Raw genomic sequence first — 22,518 nt, forward strand, 5'->3', positions numbered from 1 at the left:
GCCTGTTAAGAAATTCTTTCTGGTCCACAACACAACACAACACAACACCACACACCACAACACAAAACCCATGCCAATGGGAGCTGAGGCATATTAAGGAGAACCCTGCTAGAAATTGTGGACAGGATTCATTTTCTCTTACCAGTGGATTCTCAGAGAGTAGGAAGTATACAGTAAGTAGCAATCAGCCTGTATGGCTGGGACTCCATGTACATTCCTCGTCATTTACTCTGCAATTTGGCGCTAAAAATGGGGATCAAGATCTGAGATTTTTCAACCAATTTTTATGCTATGTCAGGAAAGAAAAGAGCATTTGGCCAGTTTCTGGCAACCCATCTACATTACAAATGGGATCCCCAAATAGCTCATCATAACGTTGAGAGAGATCCAACTTTCCCATTTCTGGATGGAGTTGAGAGATACCCTCCCCCGCCTCCCCGATAGCAAAGAGCATGATTTTCTCTTCCAAATAACCAACCTGAGACTTTACTTAAAAGACCAGAAAATGCAAGAGATTCCAAATAAGGCATGAAAGACATCTAAACCACTCACTACATCCGTTCAAAACAAATCCTTAAATTCTAATGAGGTTTCACATTACTTAAATTCATCCTCCAGAGCTATCCTTTAGAGGTTTCTCGGGGATATTTTCTAGCAATACAACCTGGGTACCTCTGAACTGTTAGGGGAACAAACTGGAAACAAAAGAGTCCTTTCTAATTAATTCTCCCTAGGACAGGGATAGGAGTAGAGGAAGACACATTTTTCCCCAGCAACCCTCAGTGGATTCATCGTCTTATAACATCCATTGTTCTTAGTATCTACCGTGCATAGAAAGAGTTATGTCTGGAAGCCTGAACATTCTTCCCTTCTATTAATGTTTGAACTCCAAACCTTCCATGATTTGGGGGATTCTTCCTAAAAATTCCAGATATCCTAATGATTTTTGTCTTGCAGTCTGCTTTGTTTTCCTTATAACAATATATTATCATTGTGAATAATTCAAATACACAGAAGACATGGCTTTCCAGCTCACCACATCCCCATCACTTCCTCTTGTCACACCCAGCCCAGCTCTCTCATTTATGTCACTGTCCCTGTCCCTGGGGGTATTTGGGGTTGCATCCCCAATGTAAAGCCACCTCGTTCTTTACAGCAACTTCACTGAATCCCATCGTCTAGATTTATCGTACTCAGATTAACCATTGCTCTCTTGATGGACATTTGACTTGTTTCCCACTTGTGGGACTTCATTTATGTATTTATTCAGCAAATAATTGTTGAATACCTACATTCTAGACACTGGGATACAACAGTGACCATAAATAGACGTGGCCCCTGTCCTCATAGAGAATAAGTCCTAATAAGGAAAACGGGTGTTTATTTTAATCCTAGGTCATAGGCAGTGAGCACACACCATGTGTCTCACACACACGATCTAGGTGCTTTGCGGACCTGCATGAACATCCTTGTACACTTACCTTTATGCCTCTGTGTTATTATCCCCACGGCATGCAATTTTGGCTGTTGGCTTCAGCAGTCGTTTTCAGGAAACACTTTTAGCTAACGTTTCATGACTTCCAAACGAATCTGAAGTGTGGATTTATGTAGTAAATCCAAACCAAACCCTGCTGTAAGGACTTGAAAACAGAGACAACATCCGACTCATCACTGAGCTTTTTATTTTTTATTTTTTGAGCCAAATAAGCGAATGTGTCAAACTGATTTGCTGCCCCATGGCAATGTGACTCATGGTTGCATATTCCTTTTAAACTAAGCGCGTTGCCCAGTTCACTTCTAAGAGATGTTTTTCTTTCCGGAAATTAACCTCTCGTAAAAATAGAAATGAAGAGAATATCATTTTTCAAATAAGTATACTTCAGGGAAAATAAATAGAGTCACATAAAGTCCTTGCACTGCATTTGACACATGTAGATATATGCCACTTCACGAAAATCCAATGGGCTCCTACAGATTTTCAAAATACTTGCAAGAAATAGCTAAGACATCTGTCATGCCCTACATAGGACAAGATCCTTATATGTATTAACTCAACTGTACATCAAGAGATTGGGTATTTGAAGTGACAATGTATTTTTATAAAGTGAGTGGGTGGAGAACTATATTCATGCGCCCGCAAACCACATAGGCAGATGAAACCGTAAAGGTGGTAGATAGAAATACAGAGATAGAGATTTATAATTTGTCAATATTAATAACACCCTGTCCTGGAAAAGTGCTTCTCCTCCTCCAAACCATTATCACACGCTGTTTCATTTAATCCTCCTCCTGTCTCTTTCTTTAGACCATTAGTTTTGTAAGAAGCTCTTTGTTGGAATAATGTTCTCAGGTGCAGAGAAAGACTATGAGCCTTAATATTGGGCAAATGTAAGACCGAAGGGGGAGACAGCCACGCAATAATGGTCTTTTGTGGCTTACATTCAATCTATAAATCTAGTAAAGCCTGTTGAAATGTACCCTCTGGAGGAAAAAGGGGATGGTTCGTGATGGTAATTGTAAAACAAAACAAAAACAAAAACCAAAAACAGCAGTCTCCTAGCTAAAGTTCTTGATCTCAGATTCTTCCCTGAGTATTGAACTATGAACACGGAGTTTCTCTTCAGGAAAAGGTTCTGAAAGTAGCATTTGTGTGGGCAATTCCTGTCTCCAGAGCAGCTGGCATTCCTTCCTACCCTTAAAGGGGATTCTGTGGCCATTTGGCCGTCTCGGTTAATAATAATAATTAATAAGAATGGCTGCTGTTTATGTATCACGTGCAGGCAGCATGGCCGGCACTATGCTAGCACATTGCTTGCGTTATCTCATTCATTAATGTAAAAACTCTGTGCAACACATTCCTGCCCCTCTGTGCTCAGAAGGGCATGAGGACTCAGAGTGTTTTAAGTGATCTGGTCAGGGTCACAGAGCCGGTAAATGGCAGAGCCAGAATTCAAACTCAGGTTTTTGTTCATTCTAAAGCTTACTCTTACCCTCATGTTATTGCGGCTTCCTGTGCTCCTGGAAAGTGATTTTCTGTGAGAGTAAAAGGAGGTAGAACAACCATCGCCCCGTTTTTGTGATTCTCCTAGTAGTGTTTCCTGTGGAAACATCTTTCGGTGCTGGGCTTATCTGAAATTACAACAAGGCAAGAGAGGGGAGAATTAATACATGATTTGCATAAAGCTCGGATGTACATTTTCTGAATATATTTGTCATTGGAATGAGAATTTACCTTGGCTGTGTAATTTTGTCTGATTGTCCAATTCCGTTTCAAGTGAGCATCTTGATAAAACACAAAGGTTGGACGCATAGCCTTTGTTGATTCTGGATATTTCTAGCCGGTGTAGTTCCTTAGATTTGTTCCAATGAGGCAGAGCTAGTAAACAATCTTGCTGATAGACTCACACTAAATTAAAATATCTGCCCAATTCTTTTTTTTTAATGTTTATCTGGTTTTTTTTTTTTTTGAGAGAGAGAGAGAGAGAGAGATTGTGTGAGAGAGATCAATCATGAATGGGGGAGGGACAGAGAAAGAGAGGAAGACAGAGAAGCCCAAGCAGGCTCCATACTGTCAGTGAAGAGCCGATGCGGGGCTCGAACTCATGAATGGTGAGATCATGACCTGAACTGAAGTCAAGAGTCAGACGCTTAATCAACTAAGCCACTCAGGCGCCCCATCTTCCCAATTCTTTTAAATCTCAACTTCAGTGGGATTAGAGATCCATCAAAATACACTTGTGTTCCTTTCAAAAAAAAATGTGAAGTGACCACCAAACATTTCCACTAGAATTTTGACTAAGTAATATATGTTGGAGATGCCTCAAATGTTCCTTAGAGTATCAAGCTATAGGAATGCGTGACACGGTGAAAGAAATAAAAATGACTTTATTACTATGCAAAGCTTGGATGTCACAACCAGATTCCATCTCAACACCGCAGGCTGGATGCCCTAAGGCGCTGTACTTTGGCTCTCATGAATAAAAATAAAGCTCTGGAAGAAAGTTGCTCGGTACTGAACTAGAAAATATCTGAAATTACTTGGTGGTCTTCAAACTGTTCTTTAAAGTATTAGATAGATAGTCCCTGAAAAAATGTGGGGTTCCTTTCAACAGTAGCTCTATTTTTGACAGCTGGAGAAAATGAACGTCTGTGGTTATGGTCTTTGGACTACAAAGCCCAAAGTGAACTATTGGAATTGGTCTCTGAAAGAGGACTCAGCAAAGAGGAAAGAAGAGGGATAGAAAGAAAACGAAGGAAGGGAGGGAGGGAGGAAGGAAATTGTTCATAACTGCTGTTATTGAAAGTATCTCAAATGGACCGAATAAGACCCTTAGTCTAAACTCACCATACAGTCACCTTTGATTAATACAGCTTTATCTGCCTCAAAATGAGAGAAAACAGAAAAACCATAGAAAAGCTTGAAGTATTCCCTTCTTCTTTTTTTTTTTTTTTTTAAGAAACTGAACTTCTTTGCCACGATCTCCCTGACAGCCTGAGGGGCTGTTTTCAGGACGCTTGCCTAGACCCACCGCTGCCAAGAAAGCTTCCTGATTCAATCCAATTTCTCCTCCAAAGGTTAGCAAGGAAAGGGATGGAAAGAAAACAGATCGAAACCTTAAGCTGGCAGGGGACCTACCAGATACCAAACTGAAGCCACTGAAGAGAAGTTACGAGTCTCTCTCAAGGAGGAAAGGTGGCACCAGGGCTGTGCCTCCCAATGTCCATTCAGGTTTAGCTTAAAAAGCCACTCTGTGTGTTTGGCTGCCTGTTTTTGCCATTCGGAATTACCTGACCAACTAATGAGTTTGTGACTCCATATTTCAAAGGACGCCAGGGAACGTGTTTGGGCAGGAAGGGCTCCTAATGACGGCCTGAATTCTGGAGGCAAAGGAAATCCCAAAGCGGTAAAACCTTTGGATGGGGCGAGGAAGCTGACTGAACTGTTTATAGGGAGAGAAACTGTAAGCAAGAGACTCTATTTCTTTTTCTACATGTTCTCAAGCAAAACTGGCCCTTGTAGAGCAATGGAAAAGACTCAAGAGGAAGAAAAAAAAAGCCCCACTTTCCATCTACAAGGATCTAAAGTTTATGTAGAGGACAAACAGATCTTTCTTTGCCTTTGGGTCGAACACCTTGGTGAAGCCCATGAGGTAATGTCCCAAAGAAAAGTATCTGGAACTTCCAGATCCCAGGGGTTCAGGCTGAAGAAAGATCGCTTCCATTCCTAACCAATTAAAAAGCTTGCATCAAGGTTCTATGCTATGCCAAGCTCTGTAGAGGTTGTTTCTGAGGTAGGAAAGGACCTGGAAATTCCCATTCTGTGTGAAACCACTGACGGTCCTAGTGGAGACTACTGAATCAGAGCAGTACCAAATAATATTTAAAGATGAGCATGATTGACCTCTGAGGGTGGGCACGTCCCACAGACCTCCCTACTGGAGATTCGTCAACCCGCATCTTATCCAAGCTCCTACCATTTTTCTAAATTGGGGAGCTTCATAGTGGACGCTCGATACATATGGGTTCATTGAATGGTATCTCCTGCCTTATAGGAGAGGCAGTTAAGAGGGTGGAATAGAGCGATTGCCCGGAGTCACATCCCGACTCCCTAACATGCTAGTTCCATGACCCATGCTAGCTTCTCTGAGCTTCCATTTTCCTGACTGTAAAATGAGGAAAAGAACACTATTCCTCTATCTTAAGGCTCTGCATGACAAATAAATGAACCAGGGTGGGTTACTGCCTCACTGGAGCGCCTAACCCTTAGTGAGCACTCCAGGAAAAGTTAGCTTCCATAAATAACAATTTTTATTATCTTTACTAATAGGACTACCGTACCCCAGATGACAGGGTCATATAATATTAATCGATCAAAAAATTATTTGAGTGCCTTTGATGCTGTTAACTGTTCTCTGATGCAGGTGTTATGGATCCTTGCCATCTGCTGGCAGAACAGCTAAGATAGTAACAGTGGGATCTGAAGTCTTCCTGTTTGCCCCCCCCCATTGCTTAACCTGTTTCCTACACCCCCTCCCTCCAGCAGGGGAGGAGGAGATGATTAGCGATGACTTAGTGGTTTAATGTGGGAATGAAACCTGAGTCAAAGTTGTTGATAAGAGCGGAGCAGTTCATTACTGGATTTCTTAGGTGCTTTATCCGGCATCGGGCGCAGAGCATCACCGAGTCCATAGTTGAACCTGCAGTCCCCAGTATTGGTCGGCGTTTGTCTATACCAGTTAGCTGAAAGCAGTGATGCTCACACTGAGACGTGTCTCACCTGAAGGGCTTGTCAAGTACAGGTGGCTCGGCCCCAGCCCTGAGAGTTTCTGACTCTGTAGATCTGGAGTGGTTCTCAAGAATTGGTACATCTAACAAACTCCCAAGTGATGCTGAAAAGCTGTGGTCCCAGGAACGTGCTTTTAGAGCCTTTCGCTGAGAGTCTGTTTTAAGGAGCCAAACCTATGAGTTCAGCCCGTCCAACTCTGTCACTGATGCCACAGGCCACAGGGGTCACTAAAATGGAAAAGAGGGTGTTCCACATGCCCCATGTCTCTGCTAGAGGAAAAAACACAAGGAAACATCACCACCTATGTGTTACCAAGAAAAGCCTACCAATGGTTTAATTGTTCATTCATTGAATACATTCAGCCACCTCCTGGTTCCAACATTAGCACACTGATCATCATTTATTTATCCCAGAATTCCCTAACACCAGGGTTTAAGACTTATGTTGTTGTTGTGATTTGGGGAAGCCAACACTTGAATGTAATCGGACTCTGGTTGGAAGCCACATGGGAATCACGCATCTCAGTTGGTCTAGTTGGTCTTCCAACTGCAGAAGTTGATGCTGCATCTCAATAATGAATGACCGAGGTCAGCCATTCCAGAACTCCCCTTGCATTGTCCATGTTGCTGTGCTTGTAGTAGCTGAAAGGCCGTTGTCTGTTTGTTATTTTAGTCAGTGAAAGGGGATGAAGGGATCACCCACTCAGAAGAAATAAATGGGAAAGACTCCAGCTGTCAAGTAAGTGACCTGTCAACTCTGTTCGGTGGTGGGGTTAGCCTGCATGCTCTTACTTCTTTCTAGCCTAGTTCCCAATGCAATTCTCAACCACAAGGCGACTCATTTACCGACTCTAGGTTGAGCGCTTGCTGTACATGAGGCACTCTCTTGGGCTCTACAGACACATGCATGAACAGACTAGAGTTTTCAGCTATTTCTTATTTAACACTTACTTTTCCAACTCTTCTCCACAGAGCAAACCCCTTCCCATCCTTCAAGTCTTGGCCTGAATGTCCCCTCCTCAAAGAGATGTCCTATTTCCATCCATCATTGTTGTGTTTTGTTCTTTTACTTCGTGGAATTTATGACACATTGTAGTAAGTCATCTGTCTATTCATTATCTGTCTCCTCTACCCCTTTCTTTCTGTGTCTGGAGCAAGGGAGGGGCCTCTTCTATTTTTCCATCGCACTGCATGGTGCCTGGTATATAGTAGGAGCTATTTCTTTGAAAAACGAGTGAAGAAACATGGGATCGTGTGGTTTTTTCCATTATTTTCTCCACTCTAGAGAAACACAGCTAAGACATGTTTATAACTCCACATATTCGTTTCTTTAAATGGGGTCATCTCATGCTCCATACCCTATTTTATAACCTGCACTCTTTCTTAACTTAAAAACACACCTCCACGAAGATCTCAACAAGTATTCTTCAACTAATTTTTGCAACACAGAGAACTGGTTAAGAGCAGAGCTGCTGGCTCAGATTGCCTGCGTTTGAACCCTGGCTTTGCTATCTTTTACCTGTGTGACTGGAAACAAATTACCAAATGTCTCCGTGCCTCAGTTTCCTCACCTATATCATGGAGCTAGGAAAAGCGCTGTCATACTTAGATGAGTCAGGGCACGTAAAGCACCTGGAAGTCCCAGCACGGAGGACGCGATGAATGCTAGTGGCCGTGCGAATCAGCACGGGCTGCCATACCAACTGTCATGGAGTGGTTTAACAATGGAAATTTGTTTTCTCACAGTTTTGGAGACTGGAAAATCCAAGATCAGGATGCCAGCAGTGGTTTGGTTCCTGGTGAGGAGAGCTCCTTCCTGGCTTTCTGACAGCCGCCTTCTCACTATGTCCTCACATGGTGGCTTTTATAGGGACACTAATCCTATTCATCAGGGCCCCATCCTTCTGACCCCAGTTAACCTTAATTACTTTCTTACTCCACATACTTTCACGCTGGGGGTTAGGGCTTCAGTCTAGGGAGCCATAGCAGTTGCTTTTGTTTTGTTACTGTTACTTGTTATGCCGCTGATAAGAAATTACCACCCTACAGTATTTGTTCTTATCACACACGCAAATGGACAGCAGTGACTACCATTCATTATATTTCCATGACCATAATACTTGGATTATCCTATATATTCCAACAGGGAATATATTGCTTTTTGCTGCATTCAAATTATCTCTGTTTTTCTTTTTCAACTTCCTGCTGTGCTTGTCCCCAAACGTGTTCTCCGGACCACTGGGAACCCAAAACTCCTCGAGTTCACTATCTTGGAAACACGATACATGTACTTTATTCCATATGAAAGTTTTAAACATAATTGTACATTTCTGTCTAGAATGTGGACGTGAAACAGTTATGCCGATCGTCTTGGATGCAGACTTGAGGAGACGGATGTGTGATCGTTGAGAGAATGATAAATGCTTTGTTTAATTTGGGGGATGGGAATAGACATTCTCTGTTCCCTTCAGAATTGTCCTCTCAGAGTTACGAAAAGTCTCTGGTGATGATTCTAGGAAAAGGAGCCCAAGGCAACTCCCAGTTCAGATGTGCCTCAGGGTCTGAATCAAACGGGATGTTCCCATGACTTTGTCCCCCAACTTCCAGCCAGCGTCACTCAGTTCTACAAGAGGATACACTCAAGATGATTCAAATGAGAATAATTTGTGTGATAAATCCTGAGACAGAGTCAAATCCCAAGCAAAGATTTTAAATCATCTACATTCAATGATGAAGCAATCATCGCACAGTTTAGATTCTTAGCTTACTCTGAATGTAAGGAACCAGCCATCTGTTATTTCCAGGAGTTAGTGTCTAAGCCATTAAAAAGAACATTTAAGCCCTAATAGCAGTGGCGTAATTATGCGGTAAATGGACCTGATCCACTGAAAGCGCCCCTCCTGAAAAAAATCAATGTCCCGTGAAAGCTATTGACATGTGGGCACTTCTCACTCCCCACCCCGCAATGATTTGCCGAGGGAAATAGTGTAGAAACATCTGGAAGGCAAGTTGCCGGCCATCCGTTCAACCCTTTTTGGTGGAGACTTACTATGTGTCAGACGAGGTGCTGGGGATAAAGCCGTGGAGGACAGAAGAGTGTTGTTCTCCAGAGCTCCCCTTCCAGCAGAGGGAGGCAGAGAATGTTCTCAAGTGAGCCAAGAAACCCCCAAGATTAATGCAAGCATGAAGGAAACACAGCCGTGTTTTGTAAGAGAGGGGTAGATTGTCTAAACAGGGGCCACCGCCCCAGGGAGGTGACATCTGAGCTGAGACTTGACGGGAAAGAAGTGGCTGTCACGTCAAGCCCCGCAAACGTCCTGAGCAGGAATTACAGCAAACGTGAGGCCCCCGTTTTGAGAATAAGCTTGTTCACGGAAGAAGAGGAGACCGTGTGGTCGGAGCAGAAGGAACAGAGGAAAAAGGGATTAGAGACGAGGTTGGGGAGGCACAGGGACACTCCATTCAACAAACATTTGCCGAGTCCCTTGTCTGCCCCCGGCTCTCGGACCCACACGGAAAGAATCTGTCAGGAAGGATCACCGTGGACAACGTTGGGTTGGGATGACGGACTCTTCTCAGTCGGCCTGGGTACGCACCATGAGGTACGATGTCTTCTGTGACTGCCCCACAGATGAGGAAGCTGAGAGACCCAACAATTCATTCCAGGTCACCCAGCAAGGGTGTGAAGGGACCCAGAGCCCACCGTGTGCTTTCAGCTGCAGACGCTAAGCCCTTAGCCAATAAGTGGGTCTTAAACCTTCTATACGACAAAAACTATCAACGCGGTGTGCAAGTGGCTTGTGGCCTTTCTGAAGAGCATCACGGTGGGCGTTTCTGTCTCCTTGTGCAAGGGTACCTGCTCTCGGGGCTTTGTTGCCCTTGGACATCTGCGTCTTGACTTTTGCTACGACTTTGGCACATGGGGTCTGACGGAATCGCTCAGCATCTTTGGGGTGCCCTGGGTGTTTCCTTTCTCCAAGGAATCCTGCCCTCCACCGGGCTGCGACCTACGGAGCCTTTGGGGACGGGGCAATCTTCTCTCTTCTTGCTTATTTCTCAGGGCTACACTTGATACTGAGGGGGAACTTTGTCCGAGAACTTTTTAACGGGGGGACAATATGTAACTTTTACGAATCATAAGTTGTGAGCGTGTATTCCGTGCATCCCATGCGGCCCCCGGGGGTGCTGGGGCTGTGGTTTTCTGTGAGCAGGGCTTTAAAACTTCTTTTAAATAATTTATTTACTTTTAAAATTTACATCCAAGTTAGTTAGCATGTAGTGCAACAATGATTTCGGGAGTAGATTCCTTAGTGCCCCTGACCCATTTAGCCCATCCCCCCCACACCCCCTCCAGGAACCCTCTGTTGGTTCTCCATATTTATGCGTCTCTTCTGTTTTGTCCCCCTCCCTGCTTTTATAGTATTTTTGTTTCCCTTCCCTTAGGTTCATCTGTTTTGTCTCTTGAAGTCCTCATATGAGTGAAGTCATATGATTTTTGTCTTTCTCTGACTAATTTCACTTAGCATAATACCCTCCAGTTCCATCCACATAGTTGCCAATGGCAAGATTTCCTTCTTTTTGATGGCCGAGTAATACTCCATTGTATAAAAATCCCACATCGTCTTTGTCCATTCACCCATCGATGGACATTTGGGCTCTTTCCATACTTTGGCTACTGTTGATGTTGCTGCTATAAACATGGGGGTTCATGTGTCCCTTGGAAACGGCACCCCTGTATCCCGAGGATAAATGCCTAGTAGTGCAATTGCTGGGTCGTAGGGTGGTTCTATTTTTAATTTTTTGAGGACCCCCCATTCTGTTTTCCAGAGGGGCTGCACCAATTTGCATTCCCAGGGCCTTAAAGCTTTGAAGTCAGTATCTTAAACTTGACATATTTTGCATTTAAAACAATTCCTTTTCAAGTTTCCATGTGAAAAATAGAAGATTTCACAGCACTAGGGCCACAATCCTGTAGAGCATCTGGCTGGGTCGGGACAGCCATTGCCCCTTTAAACGGGGCGTGTGATAAGTCACCACAATCCCCTCCAACTCCAGTTTTCTCCCCAACATCAAAGCGGGCGTTGCTCGAACTGGTGTTTTTCTTACGCTAGAAAAATAGTTCTTATGTCGCTTTCCCAACGGGGGTGTAAAGTCTCCATGTGATTATTCTTACCCCAGGCCTCTGGCATGTTTTTATTTTATCTGTGTGGCCCCCAACTATGGGAAAAAGGCTTCTACTTCACAGATATTTTGTTATCTGTAATTTACCAAGCATTTGCTAGAATTTTGGATTTCACAGCTTCCTCCCTCGGAATTATAAGGAACCAAGCAGGATTGCAAAAATGTCTCTGTAGCATGAAAGCTGTACATTCAAAACTAAAAATAAAACACTCCTCTTCTTTCACCACTGTTTTATGAGTGAAAGCACACTTTCACACCAGAAACCACGGTAGACGTAATCAGGAAGAAAAGAATAGGCACCACCCAGAAAAGAGTTGTAAGTGGAAGAAACGTTCTCAAAGCTGCCTTAAGCTCAAAAGGGCTTCAGGAACGGCTAGATCCAGGGACATATGTGATACCATCAGCTTATAGACTCCTTCTCCCTCCCTCTCTCTCTCTCTCTCTCTGTCCATCTCTCAACTCTGCTTTCCTATTGGCTTCCTTTTCAAGCAGATTTTTTCCCCTAGAGATGGTGCTGGTCCTGGGAGCTACCCCTTCAAACCCAATGGAAAGAGGGCAGACCTCTCTCTTGATTGATTTAGCAAAGCTCTGAGATTGGCTCAGCTTCCAATCTGTGTTCAGCCATTCTGAACCAATCACAGCAGCCCAATCACATGCAAGGCTCTGAAATTGCCAGGCCCCAGCCACAGGGATGGAATAAGTTTGTCTGACATGAAAGAGAGGAAAGGGAATCCTGGTTCCCCAGGGAAAACGCAAGTTGTAGTCCCAGGAGAGGGAGGAAGGAATACTGGCTGGGAAAGCATAAATTAGTGAGTGAATTATTAGGTAAACAAATAAATATCCCCTACTGTGACCTTGAACCATAATGAGGATTCGCACATTTTTTCTTAATTTTTTTTCCCATCTCGTCCAGGATGCATGAAAACGTAGACACCCTCCAACACTTGAACACCTCTGTTTTGACACGTTTATTCACCTGCTATGGAGACTTGTCTTGCAGCTACTAAATATGCGTTTTGTTTGAACTTGCTGTAGACATCGGACTCCGCGGAGAAGGTCATCATGCCCCCGGAGCCGGAGCCGGCAGGGGCGGGCCAGAAGGGCAAGGAAGGTTCCTCCAAAGACAAGAAGGTGGCGGCTGAGGGGAACAAACAGAAGAGCAACAAGCAGGACGCCAAAGAACCCGCCCAGTGTGTGGAGCCGGCCGTGGTGGAGGTGAACTCACTGCAGAACGGGGACAAGTCCCAGAAGAGACCGGAGAAGCGGCGACAGTCCCTCGGCGGCTTCTTTAAGGGCCTGGTAGGTGGATTGTGCGACTCTTCTTTCTGGGATCTTGGGCCGGAAGTGTGGTGCCCGCCTTCAAGGAGGGACTGGCTTGGACATTGGTCCCACAAATACTGACGGAGCACCTTCTATGTGCCAGGTGCTGTGCTAGGCACGCAGAGCGAGGTGGACACAGACATCACCCACCTGCAGGGTGTGGATCGATGGGGGCGGGGGTACTGAGTGCAGGGAGAGCCAGGAGGTGAAGGGAACCTGAGCATGAGGATGTGGCCCTGCCCTGGGGTTGAAAGGAGTGTCAGGGAAGGCTTCTCAGAAGAGGTGAGCTCTAAGGTGGGGCCTCAAATTAGCCTGTGCAGGAGGAGGCAAGGGGAGGTCTGAAGGCGCAGTGCGTTCCTGCCTATGGAACAGCAGGTGCGTGGGGGTGCTGGAGAGACAGCACGGAAGTGAAGTTCAGTCTGGCTGGAAGAGAGCATAGGAGGCAGGCACGGGTGGTGATAAGGAGCACCAGGGTTGGTCTGTGGCCAAAGGGAGACCCGAAGTGTTTAAACCAGGAAACTGCTGTGAGCCCGATCTTGGGTGTTGGGGATACACAGGCGACTAAAAATTAGCTCCTTCCTTCCAGAGAGGCCTGCACAGGGGTGAGCAGAGGCCAGACATTCAATAATCGATGAACCTTTGGGTTATTTGTGTCTATTCGATTCTTCTCCATCTCCTGCCCGAGACTGTTAGCCTTGGGAGGGCAGTGGCCATACTGTCACGGGCAGACGTGCTGTCCTCCGCAGCGTGGTGGATAGAGCATAGTAGACACCCCGTAAGTGTTTGTTGAACGGATGAAGGCGTAGATGAAGTGAAATACGACGCCGGTAAATGTTTTATTATATAAGTCCTGGCAAACAAGGAGAGTCTAAGGGTCGTTAATCGAATGATAAGCGCGGTAATCAAGCATCCATTCGCAGAAGCCACAAGCGGAGTCATACCTAGACCCCGCGGGAACGTGGCTGGAGCCCATAGAGGAGGGCACGGAAATAACATTGAGAGTAGCCGTGGGGCCGGGGTTCACTGGGGTAACCTTCATGTCGTGATAGAGCTGGGGGTAGCGACATGGTCTAGGACGTGCCTGAGACCAACTGATCGCTCCTGATTGCCCTGGTCCCTGAATATCTGTAGGTATTGATGACTTCCGACAGATGGAAGCTGGAGAGTCCGACGGTTCCCCTGGGCCCAGCTTTGGTCTCCAAATATCATCTGTGGGAAGCCTGTTAGAAATGCAGCGTCTCGGGCCCCAAGTTTAAAGTCTTAAGATAAATGCTATCACATTTCCATCTGGTCTCAGTGTGTGTATAGAACCTCAATGTGAGGCAATGCCCGAAGTCAAGCTCTGGGGCTGTTTGGAAAAGGGAAGCCTGGCCCAGAGTCCCTCCGTCACCCCCAAGCCTCCAGTGAAAGCTCTTCTCCAGTTCTTAAGAGGTGAAGGAGACCAACCACCAAAGGAGGGGGTGTCTGAAAGATTGATCGTGCTTTGGGTGGTTTTGCTGGAAAATGTGTCTCCATTCTCAGCTCTCGCTCCTTGGAGAGGGGTGTAAACGCTAACCGCACTTCTCTAGACATTTCCAAACCGACTACTACTTCTGCCCAAAGTTCCGGTTGAACCATTCCCTGCCAAACCACAGCGCACAGGGCGGCATAGGGCATGGGGAGGGTGCTGTTCTAGAAAGGTTCTGAGCTCACGGGCCCAGTCTTTCTTGTTGGTTTTGGTTGGTGTTTTGGGGGGGTTTCTTTTCTTTCTTTTTTCTTTGTTTTGGTCAGAGGCTCATGGGGGTGTTCTCTGCATATCCCCTTACCCGTGACACCCCTGGACCTGACAGGATGGCTCTCGTCCAATGGTGCTGAATCAGTGATTTTATTTGTGGGGGACGCTGGGCAACGTCAGAGACCGATTTGCTCGTCACAACTAGGAGTCAGTGCTACTGGGATGTTGTGGGCAGAGACCAGGGACCTTGCTAAATGTCGCATAGTGCACAGAACAGCCCTCCATGACAAAGAGGTATCCAGCCCAAAGTGCCAATGGTGCCACGTAGGACAGTAGAAAGGACAGAACGGTGCCAAGGAGTCTGTGCGTGAAGACAGGCAGCTTCACTTACTCGAGTCCTAGACCTACCTACCACTTCCTACCTAGCTGTGTGACCTTGGGCTAATCACTTAACCCCTCAGAGCCTCCGGTGTCCCTTAAGCAAAACTGAGGTGATGATTACAGCTACCATTTGAGGGTTCCCATGAGAATCAAATGCATATATGCCCTACGGGGGGCGCCTGGGTGGCTCAGTCAGTCCCACTCTCCATCTCAGCTCAGGTCATGGTCTCACAGTGGTGGGTTTGAGCCCCGCGTTGGGCTCTGTGCTGACTGTGGGGAGCCTGCTTGGGATCCTCTCTCTCCCTCTGTCTCTGGCCCTCACCCACTCGTGCACTCTGTCTCTCTCAAAATAAGTAAATAAACGTAAATACACACACAGACGCACACCCTACCGGATCCAGCACCTGGCACGAAGCAGGAGTTCTGTAGTAGACGCCCTCATCTCCCTGGCAAGTTTTATGGGACCTTCCGTGTGGACTGGAGCTCAACCCCCAGCAAAGTGGGGACATCAGCCCACATGGCTCTCACCTTAAACCCCCCACAGGACTCCCTTCCCTGCATTCCCTTCTCCCTCCGTTCACTGCCACCTCTCTCTCTCCCTCCCCAAGACCATCCGCCCCAGTCAGTTCCCCAAGTTCACCGCCAGCCAATCCCTGCTCGCTCTGTGCCCTCCCAGCGAGGTGGTCTCTGCTCGGCGCCTTCCTTCCCCCTCCTCCAGCATGCTGCCTGAATTCTAACAGGGAGCAGCCTCCTGAGCAGTCCATGCGACGTCTGAAAAGAACTGGAAGGAAGCCTTTAGAACTCGGCAGGTGCAGCTGTTTGCAAGCATTTGGTTTTTGAGCAGAGGGACTTCGTTCACAAAGAGACTGAGAACCTTCACGCGTGTGCATGTGGGTGTACACACACATATGTGTGGACATAGAAACACATCTACTTGACCAACACGGAGCCCCGATTGCAGGGGGAGTGGGCTCAAGAACCCCCTAGCTGGTGGCCCCCCCATCTCTCCCCCTGTGGGAGCCCCTGAGACACCTTTATGTAGCACTAGAAGATTCTGTGCCATCCCATCTGCACGTTTTACAGAGGAGGCGGTGGGGATTGGAAAGAAGGCAAGGTCTGCTCTTCGTTCCCCAGGGGCCCCTACCTGTCATCGTTGCCCGTCTCCACTGGGCACAGGCTCAACTGAGGCTTGTGACAGTTAGCTCAGTTACTCCGCCCAGGGCTCGGAAAGGGCAGTGGTGCAGGGGATGGAGCCTGGACGACAGGTGATCTGAGGTCTGGATTCCAAGTCCAGGTGGCCAGTCCGCTGCTACATAAGCTGGCCCTGGCTCATCTTGGAGCCGGTTTGCACATCTGTAAGACTGGTTACTAATCACTGCCCCCCTCACCGGGCTGGTGAGAGGGACCCGGTGGCAGTGGATTTGGTTCGGCTGGTTGTAAACCATGAAGTACCGTCCTGATACAGCAGGCAGGACAAAGGTGGCCTCCAGGGGCTCTGAGCGCCAAAGTCCATGCCTGAGGCGGCCAGAGGGGGAACGTATGTGAGCGAAGAGACCTGGGAGGGGTCTGTGGCAACTGGAAAAGCAGGTGCCCCATCTAAAAGGGGGCACCGCCACTCGGTCCCTGTCATTTATCGCCTTGCAGGTTTATGGGTCCAATATGGCAGGTCTTCTCGCTTTTCAAGAGAGAAGAACAAAAGTGCGGATTGTAATGTGAAACATTTGATTTTTATTTTTTTAAATGTTTTTTACTTAGTTTTTGAGCGAGAGAGAACACTAGTTGGGGAAGGGCAGAGAGAGGGGGAGACAGAGGATCTGAAGTGGGCTCTGTGCTGAGAGCAGAGAGTCCGACGTGGGGCTCAGACTCACAAACCAGGAGATCATGACCTGAGCCACAGTCAGACGGGCCACCGACTGAGCCACCCAGGTGCTCCAAGGCATTAATTTCTAAATGTCAGCATTTAACTTAAAACCTAAAAGAAGAAAATCTGTTTGTCATAACCCATTTACAAGCCAAGTTCAGCTCAAGACAGCCACTTAGCGAGCTGAGTTTGATAGACTCAGCCCATCAAGACCCTCAGCACTGGGGCGCCCGGGGGGGGGGGCGCTCAGTTGGTTAAGCATCTGACTCTTGATTTTGGCTCCAGTCATGATCTCACAGTTCATGAGTTTGAGCCCCACACCGGGATTCTCTGTCTCCCTCTCTCTCTGGCCCTCCTCTGCACGTGCTCTCTCTCTCTCTCAAAATAAATAAACTTAAAAAAAAATCTAATAAAAAAATTTAAAAAGACCCTCAGTACCTGAAGGAATAGGACCTCTGACAGCTAAGGCTGAGTGTCGGGGGGAGGCCTGTGTGAACCAGGACAGGCAGCAGCACAACGGAGGGCATGCTGGGTGACGTGGGGACAGAAGGGATCATTTTCCCCAGGGCCAGCCTAAGTCCAGCCCTCGAGAAGCTCGTCCCTGGATTTGCACCCAGCTCTACCACTCAGTGGCCGCGTGACCTTGGACAAGTCGCCTTCCTGAGTTTCAGGTGCCTTATCAACGGGCCGATTCGGTCACAGAGTTAGCCCGAATGAAACGAGATCAGATATGGCAACCTTAGAACCAACCCTGGCATGTTGTAATTTGTCAGGGGGGAATAGCGATTTTTATTCTTATGGTGATTATTATGATTCTTCTTCAGTCAGCCCCTCCCTAGGCTGTAAAGATGCAGGTGAGTGAGATGCCACCAAGTGTCCGGCAACTTTGTGACTTAGGTGTTCACGGTGCAAGGCAGACGGACTGGCTGGGAGCCACCTAGAGCACAGGACACGAGCTCAGGACTCGGGCACACGGGACACAGAGCTCGGGTCCACCACTTCCTGGTGGAAAACAAGTGACTTGAGCTCACTGAGCTCTCTCCTTTGAGTTGATGGTGACAGTGATGATGGGGTCAGCTCAGAGGATGCTGGGAGGACCAGGGTGACCTCACGAATGAGACAACAGGCTCACAGACAAGGGATTGATCAGAGGTCAGGAACCTGAGAGGGACGGAGCCGTCCTCGAGCTTTGAGTCCCAACTTTCACTACTCCGTGTTGGCCCCTCCTCTTCGTCTTCCCAGACGGACACGATGTATTGCACAGAGTAGGTGATCCATACGTGCTGTCCCGTGAATGAACGAATGCAGCAAAAAGCAATCACAATAACTCTTTTATAGCACCTACTGCGCGACCGCACTTCACATACGCTCACATCTGCTCTGCACGGCCTCCCGGCGAAGCTCCGCTGGTAAAATTGAGGTGCACGGGGTTAAGGCAACCTGACCAAAGTCAAGCAGCCAGGAAGTGGCCGATCTGGAATTCAAAACCCAGCAATCTGATTCCAGCGGTAAACTGCACTACATTGCATTCTACTCTACAGAACATGCTTTCCACTGTACTACTCTGTATTACACTGTGCAACATATGCCGCAGTACGTTGTACTGTATACGCACCATATACGCACCCTGTGTACATCCTATCTGTTGTACTATACTAAGCCATGCTATATTGCTAAGCCATGCTATATTCACTATACCATTACACTATTGTCCTACACTGTGTGTTGTACTATCTTATCCTATACTGTGTATGCTCCGCTATACTACATTATACGACATGATACTATGTGTATTACTAGGCTATATACATATATAAATATGCTTTGTAATAGCATATTATACTATTCTACCCAATATTATACTATACTGTGGTATATATGCTATTGCATACTACACTGTGCTACATACACTATACCATACTGTATTTATTGTATTATATTACCCTATATATATTATCTGTATTATATAATATATACTATACTATTTATACTATGCTATACTATAATATGCCATGCTACATTTAATACACTAGATTTCATTATATGTGTACTATACAATATACATCATCCTATATTATGGCATCCTATATTACATAATACTAGCCTGTACTATGTATATATACTGTACTATATATACTTTATTATACTATATATTACACTATACTGTACAACTATATATACTTTGCTATATCACACTATCTCATATATATATATGTATATATACACACACACACATACACACTTTACTGAAATATATATACTATCCTATATTATACTATCACTAGCCTATACTACATATACTGTAAAACAAGACCAACAATAAAATACCCCTTATATATGCAGCAACATGGATGCATCGCAAATCCATTATGCTATATGACAGAATCTGGACTCAAAGGCTATGTACTCTGATTCTGTTGATATGCTGTCCTGGAAAAGCAAAATTCTAGAGATAGAGACAGATCAGTGGTTGCCGGGGTCTGGAGGTTGGGGCAAGGGGTTGACTCCAAAGAGACTCAAAGGGGATCTGGGGAGTGGGTTGCACTACGCTATATCTTGATTTTGGTGGTGGCGACATGACTATTTGGGTTGGTGGAGGCTCACAGAACTGTACACAAAGAGGTTGATTTTATTGTATATACATTATACTGGGCAGAAAAGGTAAAATAATAATAATAGCAATAGTAATGATACTTGACTCGGAGTTTATTCCATTCAGGTGGAGGAGACAGATATCAGGGCATAGATGATAAGATCATTTCAGATGGTGATTATGTTTCGTAAAAAGTTAAGCAGGGCAACGTGTTTCACAAGTGATCGGACGGGGTAACTAAAGCAAGACACAACTATGAAGCGTTCTTCACAGCTCAGGTAGTGTTCTAAGTACTTCACAGGAATGAACTCACTTTATCTTGGAGCAACCCTCTGAGACATTGTATTGTCCCCATTTTAAAGATGGAGAAGCTGAGTTTACAGAGGTAGATAAGGGGAGCCTGTCTGGCTTAGGCGGGAGAGAACACAACTCTTGATCTCGAGGTGGTGAACTCGAGCCCCACTGGGTACAGAGATTACTTAAATAACTAAATGAAAAAAAAAGAGTTAAGTAATTTCTCCAAGATTTCGCAATGCTAGAAAGACTATAACTGGGCATTGCGCTGCAACATCTGACTGGTGGCCATTCTTTTATCCACCACTCATGAAAAAAGTGCAGTTGTTTGACTCAACACCTGGCACAGAGTAAGCGCTAAATAGACAGCAGTCGTTGCCCTTGATGGTTCAGCCTTTCATTAGGGTGCAACTTCTTTCTATTTTTCCCCAGGGACCAAAGCGGATGTTGGACGCCCAAGTGCAGACAGACCCTGTATCCATCGGACCAGCTGGTAAAACCAAGTAAACAAATTACTACAGTTCCCACCAAGTTGTCCTGCACCAAGATGTCTTCTCCCTACTCCGTTTCCTCCCCCAGCCCACTCCATGTACATAGTCTTCTTCTCGTGGCCATCAAATGAAATTCTGCCTACAAATTAAGCCTGAGCTGTTGTATATTGAGGTGTATTATTTACGTCTCGGGTCCAATCTTTTCCGGTAAATGACCGTAAAGATGGTTTAGCAGGTTAACCGGTTAGGTCAGAAGAGTTGAAGGTTGCCAAGCAGAGAGCGGAGGGGGCGGAGGAATGCATCCTGGCGAAGTTACAAAACGTGGCAGTGGTAAGTTGCAGAGGGAATTAAGTTCTGTAGTACATGCAGGCTCCTCTTCTGAGCTCCAAGAGGAGAGACAAAAATCCGGTTAAGTTCACATTTGGAGGAGGGACAACATGGGCTCTGTGCCGGGAGGTTGCCAACTTCCTGAAATGGAATGTGTGGGGAATGGAAAAGGAATGAATACGAGTCGCTTTTCGAATAGGGTCCTTGAAAGTTATTGATGAGAGGGAAAAGATTGACCGCAGAGGGTTTGAAATGATTTGGGAAGACAGCTGCGCTCAGTGATGAGGGCAAAGATTACAACTTCAGGGGAAAAAAAAAAAAAGGCACAAAATAAATGCAGTTGCAAGTTTACTTTGCGACACAAGGGGGCACCGAGGTCTCCGTTTTAATCCTGCGTCCTGTAGCCCTAACAAAGATTTGGTCTCTGCATCTTACATTATTAATGCTTCTCAGATGGCTGAGGGACTTCCTTCATCTGTTCTGTCTGACACTTATCTCAAAGTCTGTCTGTAATTTCCTAATGTTTCAGGATGTGCTCCGATAAAACCCTCCCCATAACCCCAGTTAATAAAAAATTTCCAGAAGATTATTCAAATACCCGAGGTTTTTTTTTTTAATACGTGTACAGAGGAATAAATAGGACCATGAGTCTATTAAAATGTAATTCAAAGTAGCATATGATTGATTGATATCATGTATACTGTACCTTTCTTTTTCTGATTTAATAAAAAAAATACATTTACATCTAAAGCATCTTTTACTTTTCAACTTTTAAAGCAGGTCTCTTGTCCTCTCTGAGACACCTTCATCTTCCACAGCATGAAATCAGTGTTCTTCCTCCATTTTGTTTTCCTTCGCAGATGCTCCTAGGTTTTTCCCCTTGTATATGGGCACATACACATGCAAATGTGTACACACATATATTTGCATGCACACACTCCCACTTACATAAAAGTCCTGCCTTAGGCCAGGCTGCCTGGAGTAGAGCCTGAGATAGGGATTCAGAAGCATGTGACATACCCAGGAAGGACCAGGAAGGGGGAGGGAGAGGAAGTGAACAACAGGGCAGGGGAGGGAGCTGAGCAAGGATTGGTCTCAGCTGGAGTTGAGTTCCATCCTGATCCCTCAGGGGGCTCTGGAGCCAGAATTGCACACTGCAGTTGGGTTCTATCTTGAGCCAAGGGGGCCAGCCTTTGTACCCTTGTTGATGAGTCACGGGCCACCCTGGGAAGCGGTGGGACAGGCCCGGTGCTCCCACTAAGCTGAGAAGCTGGGATCCCATAACAGCTAGAGGAGAGGGGCTGGGCAGAGTCCATTACAGATACGCACATGATATTCAGATAGGTGTTCATTCCCACGTAGGGACACGTCCATACATATAAGCATGCTTTACATGCAGAAATGCACAAATGCATGCACACATTCATACTTCTATATTACATACAGGAATAAATTCATGAACATATTCATAATCACACATACAAACAGGCACGTGTAGCAAACACAGATTCGCACATACGCGCTGGCTTGTGCAAAGCCGTCACGCGTTGATCTGAAGTAAACATTGAATATGCTCTTCTGACAAGTCTTACATTAGGAAAATAAAACCATTGCTTTGGCCAAAAAAAAAAAAAAAGGCATTTGGAAAATGCATTCAGGAAAAAAATGGTATCTCTAAAAAAGCAGATGGGGGGAGGGCGTGGCGTCGGCTGCTGCTGTGGCCAGCTAGCTGTCAGCGTGGATGCCCATTGCTAGGTTTCAAATAAAGATCAGAGGTCTTTTCCTTGCAGCTTTCCCTTTAGCCTCTTCGGATCTGCTGCTCCAACCTGGAGATCAGTGTCTGTGACTCACCCGGTTGAGAATGACCTCATGCCGCCTCCTGTCTGAATGCTTAACTTGGCGCAAATCAGGAAAAAGTCCTTTGGGGAAGCCCTTACTGGCTGGGTGACTTTCCTCCACCAACATCATCATAGAACACAGGGCCAGGCAGCTGTTTATTCCTTTGTCCCCAAACACCAGGGGGGGTGCCTAGTGTGACCTTTGGTGAGCTCTGGGCCATAGTCGTCCATTG

General features: G+C 46.0%; 1 protein-coding gene across 1 annotated transcript in view; it reads left to right on the plus strand.

Moving 5' to 3' along the window:
- The window catches only part of BCAS1 (brain enriched myelin associated protein 1), a 65,849-nt gene extending 45,078 nt beyond the window's left edge, over positions 1-20,771 (plus strand). The window contains exons 8-10 of the mRNA XM_043553642.1: positions 6,959-7,024; positions 12,502-12,765; positions 20,062-20,771. Coding sequence (XP_043409577.1) covers positions 6,959-7,024; positions 12,502-12,765; positions 20,062-20,136 — 405 coding nt within the window. The 3' untranslated portion in view covers positions 20,137-20,771. The remainder of the gene's footprint in view (positions 1-6,958; positions 7,025-12,501; positions 12,766-20,061) is intronic.
- Positions 20,772-22,518: the final 1,747 nt, after the last annotated feature.

Source organism: Prionailurus bengalensis, chromosome A3, assembly GCF_016509475.1.
Source record: "Prionailurus bengalensis isolate Pbe53 chromosome A3, Fcat_Pben_1.1_paternal_pri, whole genome shotgun sequence".
Classification (NCBI taxonomy): domain Eukaryota; kingdom Metazoa; phylum Chordata; class Mammalia; order Carnivora; family Felidae; genus Prionailurus; species Prionailurus bengalensis.